Below are 19,301 nucleotides of genomic sequence, written 5' to 3'. Positions count from 1 at the left end.
AATAACTGATGATGAGGCACTTACTTATTTCAGCGTTTCTCAAAGCAATTCATTTCTAATTTACCTCTCAACTGAAAGGCATCCTCTTTGTAGCAAATGTCAGTTAGTGGTGATCCACAAGCTGGTCAGTGTTCCAACTTACAGACCTTATACAGTTACTTTAAGACTGATCTACAGGATATTATGTTGCATTGATTTTAAAGAGAATTTAAGTGAAGGAAGAACCACAATTTTTATTAAAGAGAAGAATAAAGATATACTCTTTAAGTAGAAAATATAAAATAAGTAGTGTTGAAGTTGCTGATATAATGAAAGTGTGTGTCAGTAGACAGTAATAATCTTTCTTTCATTATTAAAAAAAAAAAAAAAAAAGAGGGAGAGAGAGAGAGAGAGAGAGAGGAATTGCAGAGTCTTTTTTTCTAGAGACCAAATTGGAGTTTCTAAAATCACACCCTTAGGACAAGAAAAATGTGAGAACTAAGATCTCTGCAAAGCTGAAACCACACTTCTTGTATTTTGTCATCAAGAATGTTCTTTTCTTTAGAAATATGGGCTTAATATCATCAGAGCCCAACAGCTGCTGTTTAAAAACTTCACACTGAGGACAGCAGCTGAACTAGTAGCACTCCATAACTAAATACAAATAAGTACGCCTGATGAGCATCTGAGAACAGTAGCTGGGAGGCAAAATTCATGACAGCTGGACTAGTGAATGTAAAGACACTCGTGTAAGATCTGCAAAGACCTACACTTGACATCATGTTGAGTAGTAGCTCGTACAGAGGCATACAGAACTTTTATCAAGATACAGGATGTGTTTTCAAACATGGCCTGTAATTATACAGACCATTTCATATATATGATACTAATTGCATACATTGGTTCTGATATGCTGGCCAATTTGCTTATCCAAATACACCATTTCCAGCTGATTTTTCTTTGGGTATATGCCCAAAGAATTTTCACTGAAAAAGCAGTACATCTGTGCTGTTGTATGCACTTGGGTATACTCATCTATGGGCTGGGTCAAGGCTGTCCCAAATTATACTCAGCTATTACAACCAGGGGAAGTTTAGGTTGGATATCAGGAAAAACTTCTTTGCAGAAAGGGCTGTTAAGCACTGGAATAGGCTCCCCAGGGAGCTGGTTGAGTCACCATCCCTGGATGTGTTTAAAAACCGTTTGGATGTGGTGCTCAGGGACATGATTTAGCAGAAGGTTGTCAGTTAGGGTAGTATGGTTAGGTTGTGGTTGGACTTGATGATCTTTAAGGTCTTTTCCAACCTGAGCAATTCCATTATTCTATGATTCTATGAACCTGGGAAAGATGTATTTTGGTTATGAATTAAACTATTGGAAAAAACACTAAGGTTTTTTGAACCATAAAGTTTCAATTTTCTTTTTTCTTTCTTTCTTTCTTTTTTTTTCCCCAGTTCTCGTGTATTCCAGTGAGAGCCTATCGGAGGACTGCACTGATTTGAAGCAAATTCTTCATTAACAAGGTACCAGTGATATTCTGTCCTATTTTATGTGGCTGATGGAGCACTTAGGGATACAGCTGTGGCTTGGCATAAAAATATACGACCTTGACATGTTCTGAACCATGCAGTTAACTGGTCAATAGGAAATTGCTACACAATGTAATCCTGTATAGTCACAGGGACGTTATGTTCCCAAACAGAAAGAAGTAAAAGCTGAAGAGTAAAATAATTTTTCACTATTAGAATATTCAAATAAACTGTGTTTCCATTCCGTTCTGAATGCCCTTTGTTGGCAAGTTGTACATAAATTTATATGATCAGCCAATGCTTTCAAGTGCTCAAAGGGGCAGATGCAATGATACATCAGATATTTTAGTAATGTGATTCTGGCAAATTCAATTGAAGGGCTTTTTACCTCTGTGGTGTAACTTTCTGATCATCTCAAAGGAATTTGCTTCAATTTTGCAAGAAGAGTTTGTGTTAAGAATTGGAGCCCTTACCTGCTGTTTTTTGTGTTACATAAATAATGTGAATTTTGGAGTACTGGATTAAGATTTCATTTCTGTTTTCTGTGTGAAATGGCTGGCACTGAAATATTTTATAACTGCTTGAAAAAAGTATTTTAAAAACTCAATTTTGAGATTCAAATCATACGTATAGTTTTGAAATAGACTTTATTGAATTTGTTTAGCCTGCCTCTCAGAATGACAGAACTGTATATGATGGTAGACATAAGTGGTCTGAAAGAAATGAAGTTCCTGACGCCCTGCCATCTTTTATAGCTGAATTATATTTAAATTTGATGTACTCAAAAGTTATGGCATATAGAAATATACAAGTATAGACAATATACTTTTTAAATTCCCTCCACTTACATGCCTCCCTTCAGATGGCATCAGTGATTCTGATTTTTAATTTCCTTTTCAAACTACTATATCAGTCATACATACAAACAAAAACAGGAATTTCCATATGCAGATTGTTACCATCTTCAGAATTTTATTGTGTATTTTGACCTTAGCTGGGCTGTTAGATGGCATTTTGGAACTTGTTCCATTAATGTGTCTGTAGGCTTTTGCAGCTATTTCAAATGTTGCTTCTCACTGTCTTCTACAGAAGCATTAGGTCTGGGCATTTTCTTAGCAGAGTTTGGCTGAATAGATTATCATGAGTTAAACCATCCTGTGAGATTTAACTGCTGTCACCTGAACAGGAAAAATCAAGTGTTGTCCTTGGGCCAGAAGACATTGTGCTAACTCTTGAGCTGCAGAAGTGTTATAATCTCAGTTTGTAATTTTATCCAGAGAATTTCCTGAGACATTTGGAAAGCTTTTGTTTCTTTTCTTCCAGTATTATGCTACGTATCACTGTTTTCTGAATAAAAATATCAAGTGCATTCTAACAAGCAGTTCATGGCCCTGAATCACAGTCTTTCAGATGTTTGATGTTGGTATGCTGTGTATAGGTTTATATTATGTCTGTATGCAGGTTTCCCCCTGTTTATGCATTTTATATGCATGTAGTTGCAGGGTGAAGACACATAGCTATAGCTATATAGCTCAATATTTAGCTATATGGCTCAATACCCTACAATAACCTACACTCAATATTGAATTGAGTTCTTAAACATGTACTAGTTACATTTATATGCTTTAAGGAATCCATATTCAAAAAATGAAATGTAATCTTGTTCCTGCAAGTTCATGGAATCACCCAGTAGAATTTGTTTATATTCCCACATGTTGTGGTGTTTATGATCTGTGCAGAGGAATGCATAATTTTTCCTGGCTTCAAAAAGTCATGCACTGCAAGAAGTTGGATGTGTGCAGATTGTTTATTTAAAAACACTTGTCCAAACTCCTTGCTTCGCCTTTGATTCTAGAATCTTAACAAAGGATTTGGTCAGATGTTAAGCACATGCATATTTAGTCTCAAAAAAAAAAAAAAAAGAAAAAGAAAAAAAGAGAGAGAGAGAGCTTGATGATTTAAATGTGGTGCACTTACATGCTTTTTCCTTTTAGGTTTCTCTGACTGGTAGGGTACAGCAGCACACTTCCATTTATCACATAGACCAAACTACTTCTAAAACGTTATAGAGTCAGGGCCCGTGTCTCTGCTGCCAGAATTTACTGACTTCAGTGCAGAAATACAGCCTGTTCTATGTTCTTCCAGGTGAGAGAGTGAGCTTGAAATTTCTGAATTTCCTTTAGAGTCTGTAGGGACATATCTTCCTGTTTGCATATATATATATATATATATATATATATATATATATATGGTACTTCTAGGAAAGCCATACCTACACTAGTAAGCTGTGCTTAGGTAAAATGTTAAAGCTATGCTGTTTTTAGGATTAAGATTTATCTCTTCTGCTGTAGTTTGCTTTAGCAACCTGTAAGCTAGAAGTTAGGCCAGCTTGGGGTTTCTGAGCCTGAGGCAATTATATGTCACATACCCTTTGAAAGCTGTATACACTAAACTCAATTTATTACGTCTAGGTTCTTCAGGTAACTGAATCCCAATCTAAGGATTGGGATAATTTTCCATACCTATATGGTTGTGTCCCTAGGCATTCTGCAAGAAATCGGACTGCAGGCTTTGGCATCTTCATGTACATCTCTTGTTTATTAAGAAATTGCTTGTGCATTCTCTCTACAAGAGACAATGCATCTCTCTAAATAATAGTGAAAGTTTTGGCATGTTTGTCTGTCCTTGTTGGCTGTTTTGTTCTGAATTTGTTGGTTTTTAGCAAAATATTTTCAGTAACATATGTATCCGTTCTCATTGCTTTCTCTAATAAGCATAGTCTATCTGATGTTGCAATGTTTGTCAGTTATAGAAAGCAGTACCAAAAGAAGATACATAAAAGCTTGGGTCACACCACAGGGCAACTCACAAGGAGTTCTCCAATTCTTAGAATTATAGACAAGTATTTGTTTTCATTTTGATTTCTGTCTTATTGGAGCAGCTAGTGCTGCTATCACTTGTATGTGATAAAGTACTACGTATACAATATGAATTGTTTATGTGCAATGTTCCCACAAATAATTTGATATTGCACATGATGCCATTATTCTCCCACGGTCTTGGAAGGTTTCCATCATCTCTATTTTTTAAGTTGTTACTTAAATAATTGCTGAAGGTAAATATGTGTTGGGGTCAGGGATCTCTTCTTACAGCCACCAGTAATGACTGTTCATCTCAGGAAAGGATACTACCATTGTGGTTTTTTGTTTTTTTGTTTTTTTTTTTAACTTGAAGTAGAATACAGTTAAATGCCATTCTCTGTAAACACTTAAATGCATAATGAGCAATTCCTATACATAATGCAGGAAGGAAAAATTTAAGAGGCTAGATAAAAGTGAATGTATCAAAAATGTCTGGCATCTGGAATTTATCAAAGGAATATTAAATCTTTATCTAAAGGAAATCCTTTATCTAAAGGAATATTAAATATCAAAGAATATTAAATCTTCTCAAGTTCACTAGCTTCACCTCAGCTCAGCCCTGAGGTTTTGTCATCTTGTCACTGATGTTGTGAGTTTCTTGGTATTGCAGGTACTTGGTATGAAATAAGGGTGGGGGAAGCATTTGAGGAATTTTTTTATTTTTATTTTTATTTTCTCTTTCTTTTTCTTCTTTTTTTTTTTTTTTTTTGTCAGCTCCTCAAAAGACCCAGGTATCCCATCTACATCTGCTGTTGTCTTTTCAAGTTACAATAAACAGAACCTTTAATGTACTTCAGAAAGGCATAGTGAGGCAGAATCATGCAAGCCAATAGCAAAGGGGATTGCGTACAAGAGCCTTTAGGCAAAAATGTACTAGTAAGACTCTCAGTAGTATTTGGTACGATTTTCCTTTATTTCCTTATGTAGGTTAAATGCTTTGCTCTAAAGCTGATAGTAATTGTCAGCAGAGAATACCTATAAACATGTAAATAATCTGCAATGTGCCTACTGTTAGGTTTTATGAACCATTTGTTAGGCTATGGCATGTGCCAAGTACTTAATAGCATTAAAAGAAATGATTAACATTTTAAGTCATAACATTTTTTTATTGCTCTGGGGGGAAAACTGGAACACTTGTCTGAATTCAGAGGTGCATTAAGCTTTTTAAGATTATTAATTGCTTCCAGTTTGCAATGGATGCAAACAGATTTCAGTATGAACATAATTTAATCTTTACCATAAGACACAATCAGTAATGCAGTGTCAAATGGTAACTACCAGCTTCTTGGTTTGTTATTCTTTTTTGAACTTGATGGCTAATTTGCAAGCTTCTTCCCCCATCTCATAAAATGCTACAACTTTTAATACTCTAAGGCCTAAATCCTCTGGCTCCTGCTGAAAATGCAGGTTTAATATGGTATCATCAGGATTCTTTAGCATAAGCAAGTGTATTAAGTGTACTGGGAGTCAAAGATATGAGTTCTCATTTAGTACAATTAAAAATAAGTAAAAGGAGAAGCAAAGGATAAGTAATCTTGTGGTTCCTACTGGGAATTTCTGGACGACCGATCAGGTATGCAGGGAAATCGGACTTTATAGGTTCCTGCCTAACAGGGCTGCCCCTTTATTACTACATACCAGACAAGGCAGCTTTGGATGCTTTTACTATATAAAGATATGTTCACATCAAAGAGTTTGACATTTTTGTAAACTGAATTACTGTTTATTCTTAGAAAAGAAACAACATATTGTGGCTAGATATGGAAAAAATATTTGGAGTAGACCTTCTTGGAATGAATTAAAGAAAAGAAATGTGTGTACAAAATGCTTGACAAAGCAGAAAGTATAAAAATATCCCTGAACTTGCGCTGGTACAAAAATGCAGGGTTAAGGCTGCTTTTCCAGTTCCTATGTTTGCCAAAAACATGTTTGGAGTTCTTTTAAGGTAAACGAACTGGGCTCAGCTAACCGTAAGAAAAAATGTCTGCTTCCTTATATATAAATTCAGTTGTGAAAGTCTGTTAAGCAGGAGTTTTTCTGGGCCTAAATCTAGCAGATTCCTACAGTGTATGATAACACTTAGCTTGGAAATAATCCCATCCTTTGTACAGATGTACAGAAAAGCACATGCTTATATGCCACAGAAGATACATTAAGGACTTTGAATCAGAGTCCTGATGTTTTTAAATTAGAAAGGTATAAGTGGGAATCTGCTGCAGTTCTAGTGTTAAACAATCTTATAACTTCAGGTAGATGAATCAGATGAATCATGGTATGCACTGCACCTGTCTGCTCAATACACTGTATTAAGGGCTGTGACAATAAATGCGTCAATTCAATTGTTAATAGAAACTATCAGAAGGCAGTAGATTATCTTCACTTTGCAGATTGTCTCATGTTAGAACACTTGTGCCTTATAGAAAAATTTTTGTTATTTCTCTTTAAGTCTTTTCAATCTGGCTAGAATTGATAAATAATCAGTTCCTTGGCTGCCAGTTCTCATTACCACTTTGGGAGCCAAGCTCTCCCTTGGCCTCCTGTTCATGCGTACACATGGCATGTCCTGTGCCAAACAGCCAAACAGTCAGCAGAGGGGCAGCGTGATTCCCAATGGAGTGTGCCTAAACCCCAGGCAGTGCTCCGTTAAGCAAATGTAGCATTTGCACTGTGAAGTTGTAGCGTAGCACAGCACCAGAACCCAGAATTAGTACAAAGCCTCAAATCTATAATGTCACGTTTGTGAGACTGTGGACATCAAAGGTTATTTGGGGATCTTTGCTTCCTCCAGGTAAGGCTTGTAGGGTGTGTAGCAGCCTCATCTGTCTAAGAAAACAAAACTCTTTTCAGGCTCTTTTCTATCATCCATTTGCCTGCCTGTCCAGTTAGGGGAAGGTGGATTTTCAGTGAAGATGGCTGTAGTCACAGCACTAAGGGTAATTAAGGCTTCTCTGAGGGACATGATCTGCATAGGTGCTGCACTGCCTCAGCCATACTCAGTGTGGACAAGGCAGCAGCAGAATCCTGCTGCATTTGCTGTGATTCAGTATTTACTCGGGGAAGGAGAGCAGATTATAAAATCAGGATGCACATCTCAGTACGACTACGGATATTGCTTCTGGTGCCTTGTGGCCTTGCTCTGCACTGGTTAGTTTCTTGGTTTTTTATGAGAAAGTGAAAACACAAAATGCACTCCCTCTTCTTTCTCCTTATGATCTGCACTTCTAAGACAATGTGGGACTAGGACTTTCTGACACACCTTTCTCAAATATGATCTAATACTTACTTCCTCTTAGTACAAGCAGGATGGAAAGATTTAAATGAAAGGGATTAATGAATCTCATGAAACAATTGTCTATACACAAAAAGTGATTTGCACATTTGCAGTTTCGGGATGATTTAATTAGACACACATGTAATCAGTAGGTGCTTGTAGTACTCACAGAACTAGTCCAAGGACAAGGGGTCCATAATGAAAATTTTCCATTAAAAATATAATTGTATAGCACAAGGTCTTTATAAAAGCCTACTGACAATTTTCTTGGTGTTTTCATTTTGTTTGTTTTTTATTAGATGCTGAGAACTATATCTACAAATGCTGAAAATAGGAAGAAAAAGAAAATTTTCTTTCCTGAGTAGAATAACTAAGCATACAGGCAGTATATATGAAGTTGTGAAAACATCAGAATGGGGTTGCTTTGCTTATAGCTTTGATTTTTTTTTTTCTATGTTCTGATGATCTTGGTAGAATTGAATATATGGTAGACATTGGGGATTTAATTGGAACTCTGTATTGCCAGATCTGACTATCTTATCTGGCTAGTTACTAATTACAGTTTCTAGTAGTGTGTTACCAGTACTAGGAAGTTCAAAATGCGTTTCTTAAGACGGGGCTTCTGGTAATCTTATTACTCTGCCAGCACCCTGTTGGACTCAGCTGTGGGAAAGCAATGAAACATGAGCATGATATACCATGATAGGCCCCTTAAGTTGATTTCATCAGAAAACACATCTATTTTTGTATTAGGTGGGGCAAGATAATAAACAAAAAAGCACAGAAAAAATGTCAGTAATTGTGAAAGGGGTTGTTAAATGGATTTAGATGTTGTCATCATTGGTTACCTCATTGTGACTGGGAACATCAGGGTGATTTAATAACATTGAATGAAGTCTACACTTCAAGCAGGATTGAAGAGCGACCAATTGGGTAACTGTAGGTGTACTTTTTTCCCATGAACTTTACATAGGATCTAGAAGAAGTATACTGAATTTCAGGGAAGTTAGAGAGATGGCCTCTGTATAGAGAATAGAGGCTCTTTATGGGAAATTTGACTGTGCTGAAATGATCTGTTCTGTAAGCACTGTGAAGAAAGAGTGTAAAGACTTCAGTTATGGAGGGGCTGAGAGATTAGGCGCAATGGTGGGAACGTTCACAGTTAAAAGCCTTATATGACTGTGAGAAGGCAGAAGGTAATGGCAGCATGTGGTAATACAAAGAAGAGAAGTCGGAAAGAGTGATGTGAAGTCTAAAGCATTTTCCCTGAGACTATGTTCATTTAAAGTGCAAATTACACAACATTCTAGAACACTGCTTAACAAACACAAATTATTCTATCATGAGAAACAGGCTTGTTTAGTAGTCGGCCCTAGAGAGCTCTGAAACATTTAGTTCTGCTCAAGTTACTTCAGAAGGAAGTCCTTGCTTTAGGACACTTGCAGTTGTTCTGTAAAGGGGAAGAGAGTCTAAGCCAGCCCTACGTCACAAGTGGCTTTCTGTGATGTGGATGACACGCATATTGAATTAGTGGCTTTGATTATTTGGTGGGGGAAACACCTCCAGACTGAGAAGCAGCAATGGCTATCAAAGGATATTCAGCAGAATTGTAGGAAGGAAACTAGCCTTGCTTCTCAAGGCCTTAGCAAAGAATTTAAAAAAAGAAAAAAAAAAAAAAAAAAAAAAAGCATGTGATAATGGTGGTGCGCAAATTCTCAGCCAGATAGCTTTTGTCAGTAGAGCCTACTGAAGATGCACGGTTCTCATCTCTCTGGCCTGTATTTGAATGGTAAGGTGCTGTCATAGTTCTTTTTCTCAGGGGCTGCCTTTGAATGTTGGGGTATTGAGGTCCTGATCCTTGCATTGAGAGCTGGTGGGGGAAAAGGGCTGGAGAGTTGGTGGGTTTTGTGTTGTTGCTTGAGGTTTTTTTGCTACTTAAATTGAAAAAAAAAATAGTCACTGTTGAAAGTGAACCAAGTTCCTTTAATTACAAGTGTCCACTGAAAATATGTAGTGAAAAGCTAGCTATAACAGCTGCTATAGCTCTGGCTGTTTGCCTTTGTATTGTTATTCGTGCTGTGAGCTGTTAATGTGATGTGGTAGCTTTGACAGCTAATAAATTAGCTATAGCTGTTGAACATGAGTCTCAAAAGCTATTAGTCAATGTATGAGCATGGCTAATGTATTTAAGTGCTTTATGGAGGAAAATAGAAATCTGCCTGAGGTTGCTTTAATTTGATGTCTGTATGGCCTTTCTGTCTGAAAGTTTGGAATGCTGAAAATCCTATGACAGTTGGCTAGGTAGGTTTATATATTTTGATCCCTTTTCAATCAAGATTTTCATGACATCATTCTAGGAACTTTTGTTTACTGCTTCAAAAACAGCTGTAAAAATCACCACCTTACAGTAGACTTAAGTTTGTGCCAAAAATGAGCTTGCACATGCGAAGATTTTGGGTCAGTATACTATAAACAGATGCCAGTACAGCTTCTTGTAAATGGAGCTTGGCAGTTGTATTCGAAAGCTAAGCTACAGAAAATGCAGTTCTCCCTTATCTCTACAACGTTCGCTTTCAGTCACCTGACTATATGCAATGCAGTGATTTTGGATGCACACAAGGGGATGTCTAAAATCCATTTATGTTCCCAAGCTTGTTTATTGCTGACTGCCATTTCCGTGGTGAAAATTTCCGTGGTAAAAACTGTCACTATAAATGTGAAGCTATGTATGGTCTACCACTGAAAATTGCAAGTGTACAAATCTATTAAATCAGAACGGGAAAAGCAAATAAGAAATACCAGAAAGGAGATACAGATAGTTAAAATTATAAGATCATAAAATCAGAATTGTCTGACTTTCTTAGGAGAATAAATGTGGTAGGATTAAAAGGTAATGAAGTGATCTTGCTAAAAAACAAATATGTGGTCTGGAAATCATTGTACTTTTACTCCTTTTCTCCGTTGCTATGTCCTCTGTATTCTTTCTACATAACATTTGCTTTGTTTTCATTTTTTTTCATTCTCCAATCAATTCTTCTTTTGCATTTCCCTCCTTGCTAATTAACCTGCTTTTTTGAGGGTTTGTTTGTTTGGCATTATGCACATTGATATTTCTGTCAAATCAGCAGCTCTCTTCATAGTCATCAGATAAGCCAGGTGTCTTGCTCCATCTGGGTATCCAAATAATGTTTAATGCCACTTCTGCTCCACCTTCTATTAATTGTCTTAAAATTTTAATGAGGTTGTGAAGGTAAATGTGTTGTGCCACAGCACAAATGAGGGGGGGATCTTGATGTCTAGATGAGTGGTGTGCCTATTCTTACACAGTTATTGAATAATTTCTTCATAGCAAAAAGTGCATGCTTTACCTGTTTGATAAATTACTTATATGATGAAAGACCTTTTTGAAGTGTAATTGAAGCTGGCCTGTATGCTCAAAGCAGAGATACTTACAGATATACTCACTGAGCATCTAAAATTGAAATAACAGTAGTAAAGGTATTTTACTTCTGCAGTTCAATGGGTTCAACTTTGCAAAATCATTAATCTCAAATTGTTTGGACTCCATGCCTTCAATGAAAGGTGAAACACTCAACAACAGTCACATATTTCTATGAGGTGAGCAAAGCTATCACTTCTCTTTACCTGCTGGCGATGCTCTTGCTAATTAACATAGTCCCTCTGGAGTTTGCCTTTATTGCTGTTGAGGTGTGCTGCCTGAAGTTCAGCACAACTCCCAGATCCTCTTCTGCAGAGTTCCCCAGTCTGTGTGCTGCATGGAGCTGTTCATCCCTGGTGCAGGGAACATTATGAGACCAATTCCTTCCATGTTTGGGAGAGATATCTCCCCTTCTGCAGCTATTTCCCCTAGTCTGATGGCCTCAGTGAGCTTTAAGTTGCATTTGGTACAATTGCCAAGGTGCCTCGTGACTAGTGAAAAAAAAAAACAGCTGCACTTAGTTACAAAGAATGTTTATTTTTGAATAAAGAGCCAAACTTACAAGTGTAGTAACCTGTCTTTTGCAAGAAAAAAAGTATATAAAATTTCAGAAAGTTCAATACAATTTCTGGCAAGCATTTTCTCCTGCTCTTCTGTAGAATATTTTGTTTCATATATATGGTAAAATGACAGGTTCTGTCAAAGGTCACAGCAATTCCCTGTTCTGACTTTGATGAAGGAATCCAGGTACCCTAAAACAATGTGGTTAATTTTCTCTGAGATCCTTGGTGGGTAATTTGCTTAACAGAAGCCTTAGCAGTCTAAAGTAATACAGAGAGGATTTTGTTAGTGTATGCACCACACTGTCCCATGTGACTACTGAAAGTTAGCTCATGTTACAGAATTACCTCTTTTTTTTCCCCTGGGAAGAATTTTCCAGGCTCCTCTTGTACACCTATTTAAAAGTCTCTTCAAAAGCAAAGCAAACAAAATGTCTCTCATAAAGCTACTGCCAACCTGCCTCTGTTGTTAAATACTTCCTGCATCTGCCTGAAAACAGTGACAGGAGCTGTAAGGATGAACCAAATAAGCAGCTGGGATACCACTGCTCAGCAAGAGAGACTCTGTGACTGTGCTGACCTCTACACGACACGGTAACTCTGCATCCAGTGGAAGTTCAAAACAATGCGTGCCTGTCCAGCTACACCCATATTTGTTTCCTGCTGTCATACTTCAAGGAAATCTGCTGCGTGAACAGTGACAACAGTAGTGTCTGAAAACAGCCCAGTTATCAGCGTTAATGCCTGTCCTCTCTCTGTGTGAGTCATACGAGCAAAACTGTGTGTAACAAAATAGTTGCTAAGCAGTCAGCCAAGAGGTGTTTGAGGGTGGCTGTTCACTACAATTTGGCTTTTTATTCACCTACACTAATGTTTTGGCAAGCAAATCAAATGGTTTGATAGCCTTGCTGTGGTGGGGATGTATTACAAACTCAGTCCTGTGATGCTGACTTTTTACAAGAAAAGGTAGGACTGCTTTTGAATGACTTTGTTTCATGTTTCTTAGCGTCCTCTAGCTTCATGGAAGATGCAAGAGTTTTGGGGGGAAAAAACAACAACACAGTGTTCTTAAATAGTTTATCAGCTCGTGTAGTATGCAAGTTTCCTCAGATAAGAAATTGAGATCAGTGGGACAGGGAAATTTTCATCTTCCTGTGCCTTGGAACACAGCTTGACAAAAGTGCTGTTTATTTGCAAATGGTATTGGTTATGTCACTAAAACAATATCTTTACGAATGAAATCCTCTACGCCAGAAACAGATTTCTAGTTATTCTGATAACACCTAGCTCTTAAAAAGAGTGAATTTGTGTATTAAAAGTTAGAGGTGAGGTTCTTAAAACAAGTGGCTATAATCCAGTTTTCAGAGCATGGAAGTTTACTGAGAAGAGAAATGCAGGAGTCTTGCTTGTTTCAAGTGCCTACTTTTACAGCTGCGCTCAGTGCATTCAGTTCAGAATTAATTCATTTACTCTCTTATATTTCCTTAATTGCAGAATTCTATGTTTGGTGGGGAAAAAGGAGGGATATGTCACATTGTTTCGAGATAGCACAAACAAAAATGCATCATCTTTAAAGCAGGCTGTGTTCATGCAGCGAAGTCAGGAAGTTGTTACACACATTTGCCATTATGGAAATAGTACTTCTGTACTATTACTACTGTAATGGGAGAAGATTGAGCTAGTCTAATACATGTACATCAAGTCCTTTATAAATTTATTTTTGACAAACCAAAAATGACAAAACCCAAAAATTATTTTAGAGCCACTGAACAGCCTGTATCTGCTTGAGTGGTTCCCCAGGCAAATGCAGCATTTAGACACATCCTGCATCTGCTTTCTGTAGGTGCAGTTAGAACTTCTGTCATTGTTCTGTCATTTTCCGTTTACTATATGGCAATATAACAACATATATTGTCTTCCATTTAATGTAGACAGGCTGTTACAAATTGTGGTTTACATGAACTGTAGCCATGCAGTTTGGTGGATATTCATAGATCACTTGTGTAGAATGAGTTCGTATTTGCATAGGCTCTTAAGGCTTAAATTAGAGAACGAGAAAACCCATGCTATGTTTGGTGTCATAAGTGGTGAGAGAAGTTCTGTAACATGCCATTTCTGTTTACACACAAGGCTTTTTCATCTGAAACATGTTAGGAGTAAATGTGCATAAGGGGTTGGATCCTAAGCTAATGTGCAAAAGGGCACCACTGACCCCAGTTGAACTGCACTAGCTTATAACAACTGAGGAAATAGCAGGAAGTATTTGCATTCTTTGCTGTTTCTGAGAATGGAAGTTAGTGGACAAACAAAATTATGGGAAGCTTAAAGAAAATGGTTCATGTGTAAGACTTTCTTATTACTAATATTATTCAAATAGGTTTTTTTTGTTAATACTAATAGGCTTTTTGTTAATACTAATAGGCTTTTGTTAATACTAAGGACTCCCTTTTCAGTCGACTCATTTAAGTATTGATTGAGTACCACATAAATGAGGTTGATTTTTTGCAAAACTTCTGAGGACATCAAGTTTAAGCACTATTTCCTTTCATTTTAAGCAGAATATAGAGGTCTTTGGTGTTATGTACCTACACTGTGTGCAGAGTTTCTCCTTGGAGGAATTTAGCGTGCAGCGCTTAGTTCTCTATGCTCATGGAAGTGAAGAGTTGTTATACATGACTGGCCAGCTTTTGTCCAAGTACACACATTTAGAAGAGATTTTCCTAATAATCGCTAGAAACAGGGTAACAGCTGCCTTACTTCTACAGCCACTGAATTGTGATGGAGGATATGACCAAGGTACATATTTTCGTCTTTCTTGCTGCCTACTCTGTATTTGTCAGCCAGCACTGAGGTTGTGAGTGACATGCTCAGTATAAAATTAGAACGCCAAGGACAGGAGCAGATACCCATTCTTTTAAAGCTGTAGTTCTGGTTCAAGATTCAGAAGCATTTTCTGATTCATTTATAGCAAATTCAGTGATTTTTGGATGCCGCAGCCCCAGTTAATAATTCATTGCTGATATAATGATAAAGCCTGATCTTCCACTCTTCTTCTTGTTCATGCTGATGTCATTCAGCTGGTCAGTATGAAGCAATCTGGCATTAGAACATAGATCCAAGCTTATAGCTTGCCTTAGATATCCACAGAGGGCTTTGCCATATCTGCTACTGCATCTTTAACATAGCATTTGAAAATTGCAGACTTTGTTATTGTGAGAATGATAAATAAATCAAAACATCATGAACTGGCACTAAATAAATACTAGCATAAGGAAGGGGAAGTATTTGTTTACATAAAGACTGCTTTTCCCTAAAACAATTTATGTAAAACTTCATTTTGCACCTTAAAGTTTTTATGGGTTAACGGTGACTGGTTTGCTTTCTGCAAGTTCAGGATATACAGTAAATTCTCTGGCCTTATCATAAGAGCATTTTACAAATCTGTCATTCTTAAGAATGCCTCCTTTGAGTTATTTTATGTTCTTGATAGTCTTGGCTGTTGTTGCCTTCACTGACTTATAAAGGAGAGAACCGTAAGTTCTTCAGATTCTCTGATATTTTTTCAAGGGCAATGTATACATTCTGTAGGCATGATCCTTACACTGAAGGTGCGTGAGGGGATCCGTTCTGCAGTTGTATTTCACCTAAGATCAAGAGCTTACTTCTCTGTCCATCTGCTGTGCAATAGCTGTACAGATCTATCTGACTGCTTCAAGTGAATACTTACATATTTATAAGTGCAAGTAAAGTTCAAAAATGCATTTATAGAATTGAATGATTGAGGAAAAAACAGATTCTAAATAGTGTTGCTACTAAATACAAAATCATAAAAAGTAGATGTACAACTTATTGATGAGTTCTACAGTTACTCTATTTTCATAGACATAGCCCATAGGTTTTTAAAAGACACTCAACAATTTATCTTCTTTTTAGGACCACTGCTGGGAAATTTTTCCAGTATATTCAAAAAACTTTCCTTGCCACTATCTTTTTCCTCATGTTGTCTCTCTTCCAGTCATCTTCTTTTCTCTTGAATATAATGACTTGAATTTAAAGTACACTTGAATTTAAAGTACATTTTTGCACTCACCACTCCTGGGATCATCCCATTCACACAGTCATCTTTACAGATCTCCACATTACTCCTGAAGATAATCTGACACCAGTAGCTGAAAGCCACTGTGCCATTAGGATTGCTGGGCTCTGCTTCAGCTTGAGAACCCTGGCATTGGAGCACTGGGGAGCATCTCAGTGAGCTGGAGCTGCTAGAGCACCCAGTGTACCTTGCTGTCAAAATGCACATGAGTTTCCTCACAGGTGAGCTGAAAGAAGGTGTCAGACTACAGAAGCTTGTTTGAAAAACCTGGTTTTCATACATTATGGAATGAAAGCAACTGGAAAAGCTATGGGCCCAGCCTACAGATGTGTTGTGCAGTTGGCAGTTATCATTCTGTTATCTGTTGACTGTGCTATGCAACTCTAAAATTCAGGCTACTGTTTTGTTGGGTTTTGTTTGGGGTTTCTTTTTTGTTTTGTTTTTTTCACATGAAGAATTATGGCATATTTTAGACGATAAAATTGATTAAAAACAACTAAAATTAAAATGCATGACTTGTAATCAATTTTAACCTGGAAAAAGTTCAGAGTAAACTTATTCATTTTTCTAAGCCTACTTTGCTTAAAATTTGATTTGTTTCCAGTTAAATTTTCATTTTTCAAGCTATTTGAAATTTCTCTTCAGAGCAAAAATTGCTCAAAGTTGTAGACTGGTGTATTAATAAAAATTATGTAATGTGATCTAACATAATGATAATTTCTTTATCTGAACGTTTTTAAACAAAGTGTGCCATTATGGCTGTTAGTGCAGGCTCACGTGAAGTACCTGTTAAAGTTGAAGCCTACCTCCTCATGACGTGGGTGTGAGTTGGTGTACAGCTCAAATCAGTGGTGCTCTAAGTAGCAGCAGAATGTAGTGAGCAAGAGGCCTTTGAAACAGCGCATTACAATGCACTGTAGGGTAGGTGACTGTAGTTATAAAACTATAATTAAGTGTGTGGGAACTGAGAACATCTGCTACAGGAATGGCACTTATTGTTGCCAATTTAAAAAAAAATGCTGTAAAAATAGTATGAAAAAGTTGCATACAACAGATTAATGTGTGGATTTAATTTTAATAATTAAGTAAACCAAAGAGTAGTTCATAAAGGAAAATATTCTGTGATGTTCCCTTACATTATCTATCCTCTTTGTTATTCACACTGCACTCGATTAGGTTGAATAGCTGGTATTATAACAAGGCATGTAACTGATCTATGAGTTTTCCTGTAACAGATACTATCTCGTGTGCTAGCACTCCATGAATTAGTTGAGTGATGCTTACAATGCAGAACAATGGAGCCCTGAATAGCACTTGTGGCAGGGTTAGAGTAACTGCTACTGCTGCAGGTACATCTGATAACCTTGAAGTCACATTACATTGAAGACAAGTACTAAACCCACTAAAAGTCAATGGAAGATTCCTGTTTTCTACCTCCTTTTTAAAAAATTGTATGCGTTTGAAAAATCTGCTTGTGGGTGCTGAGTAGAGATTTAGCAAAGTCAGAATATCTGGAGATCTGTCCTCATTGCACATGAACAGAAAATTAGACTTGAGTATTGAATGCTTCTGAGTGTAATTCATATAATTGCTATTGCAGAGAATGCTAGATCTAACTTGAAACTAAGGTAACTGTGTTTGCTATTCTTTCAGACCCCCAGTAGAATGGTTTTGAAGGGGAAAAGACTGCTTGGCTTGAAAACTGAGGGAATAAGAGCACTGGACTGTGACAAATAGCCTGTGGCAGGGGAAGGGGGAGTTATGTTTGGAGGGCAGTTACAGGAACACAGGCATCTAAGCAAGTTCAACAGACAAAAGTAAGACTGTCTAGAAAGGAATCTGGGACTGAGAATTTAAGCTGAAAGCTTACTGCAGTTGCCTAACTTCATTAGCAATTAGTGTTTATAGGTAAGTGATTCAGGTGTCTGTGCAGGTCCACCTTTTCCATCTTATAGGAGGAAAAAAAGCTAAATGATGGCATGAGAAACACTTATGCTGCTGTTATAAAGGCTGAGAGTAAGAGATGCTGGAATTAAATCTACCTCTCTGTTTGGATGCGGTTACTTCAATGGTTTCATATCATACTGTTTCTGCAAAGCTGTTGCCTCATCCAGAACACAAGCTGGATCTTCTCATGGGATACAGTAATAGGAAGGAATGAAAGTACCCTGCTGTAGAGCCCTGTGATCCTTCTCACTTGCTGACCAGTATGTGTGATAGCAGAGATGAGTGAGATGGAATACAAGTTCTAGTTTGTGTCCTTGCCCGTGCAGTTCCTGAGGTATTGACGTTGTGCATTACCACAGGAAGCTCCCAGCTGTGTACGGCTGACAGCATTTACAATGCTGTCTGGCCATGCTCTGCAGTACTGTGCAGGCTTTCTGTCCTCCTCCCCAGTGATTCCAAACTTTGTTCCTCAGTTGCTGCATGCCCAGCACCAGTCTCAGCCTAGATCTGGGGAAGTGCTTGGCACGCATGTCCACAGTTGATGCAAAGGTGGAGTTTGATTAGCACTATCCATGTTGTGAATGTATTTTGATAAAATGGACCCAAATAATCTTTAATTCAGTCACTCAAAGTTACTAAATTTGTTTCCAGGTAGCTTTCTGAGCCAAAACAATTGTGGTGAAATGCATATCTGTTCTAGTGATCAACATTTAATATAAGCCTCGAGGAAAATTAAGTTATAAGTGAGGTTTGGGGCTACTTGCTGGGCTTACCATTAGGTTCACTATCACATAGCTCCTGACAGGAAGAACATAATTCTTTCTATACACAGGCAAATTAATTGTGTTTAAAGCAATCAAATTTTTATATTACATCATTATAGTTCTTAAATTACAGTTTTTTAATTATTGTATCTGTAGACTGCAGGCAAAAGATAGAGGTATGTGGGTGTATGTATATATGTATACGCATGTTCTCATATATTTTCTCACTGGAAAAAATGGAGGGTTATGCCAGGTTAGAGACAAGTATTTTCATTTCACAGAATGTGTGTGGTCAGTGTATTTAGTCTTCTTTGAGACTCAGAATTCCATTTAAATGTTCTTGAGGTAACATCTATATGACGTGACTCATAGGATCATTTATTATTCAGCCTATTGTTGTTATACAGACAGAACTGAGAAGAGACTATCTTGTGCTGATAAGGAATCATCTTGTCTCTGACCTTCACTGTCTGGAATGCTGAACCAAAACACTGAGCAGTTTTTTCTCCTTTAAGATTTGTATGAATAGCAGGAGTGAGTGTCACATGATAATGTTTTATCCCCACACTGGAAAATCTAGTATCAGAGTAGTACATTCATATAAGGTACATATAAAAACATGAACTGAGCAATCAGTAGTGAAATAGCATTATTAATATCAAAATATTTAACTAAATAATTTAGTATTTTGCCCTATTGCTAAAAATATGTCTGTAATTCTTGGGGAAAACTGAGAGGGAAAATCAATTCTTTAATTAATAAAGTTAAACTTGATAAATGTAAATTCAACTCTTA

General features: G+C 37.1%; 1 protein-coding gene across 12 annotated transcripts in view; it reads left to right on the top strand.

Annotated features, from left to right (window-relative positions):
- The window catches only part of SORBS2 (sorbin and SH3 domain containing 2), a 142,823-nt gene that overhangs the window by 38,053 nt on the left and 85,469 nt on the right, over window positions 1–19,301 (top strand). For 6 of the 12 annotated variants that reach the window (XM_040699950.2, XM_040699940.2, XM_046940864.1 and 3 more), the window contains exon 1: window positions 9,426–9,489. In XM_040699950.2, coding sequence (XP_040555884.1) covers window positions 9,453–9,489 — 37 coding nt within the window. In that variant the 5' untranslated portion in view covers window positions 9,426–9,452. Of the gene's footprint in view, window positions 1–1,433; window positions 1,503–9,425; window positions 9,490–11,215; window positions 12,666–19,301 lie in introns of those variants that run through there. The other 6 variants (XM_040699935.2, XM_046940863.1, XM_046940865.1 and 3 more) reach the window with 2 other exon arrangements.

Source organism: Gallus gallus, chromosome 4, assembly GCF_016699485.2.
Source record: "Gallus gallus isolate bGalGal1 chromosome 4, bGalGal1.mat.broiler.GRCg7b, whole genome shotgun sequence".
In the NCBI taxonomy this organism is placed as follows: Eukaryota; Metazoa; Chordata; class Aves; order Galliformes; family Phasianidae; genus Gallus; species Gallus gallus.
This window is presented reverse-complemented; position numbering and strand designations above follow the sequence as displayed.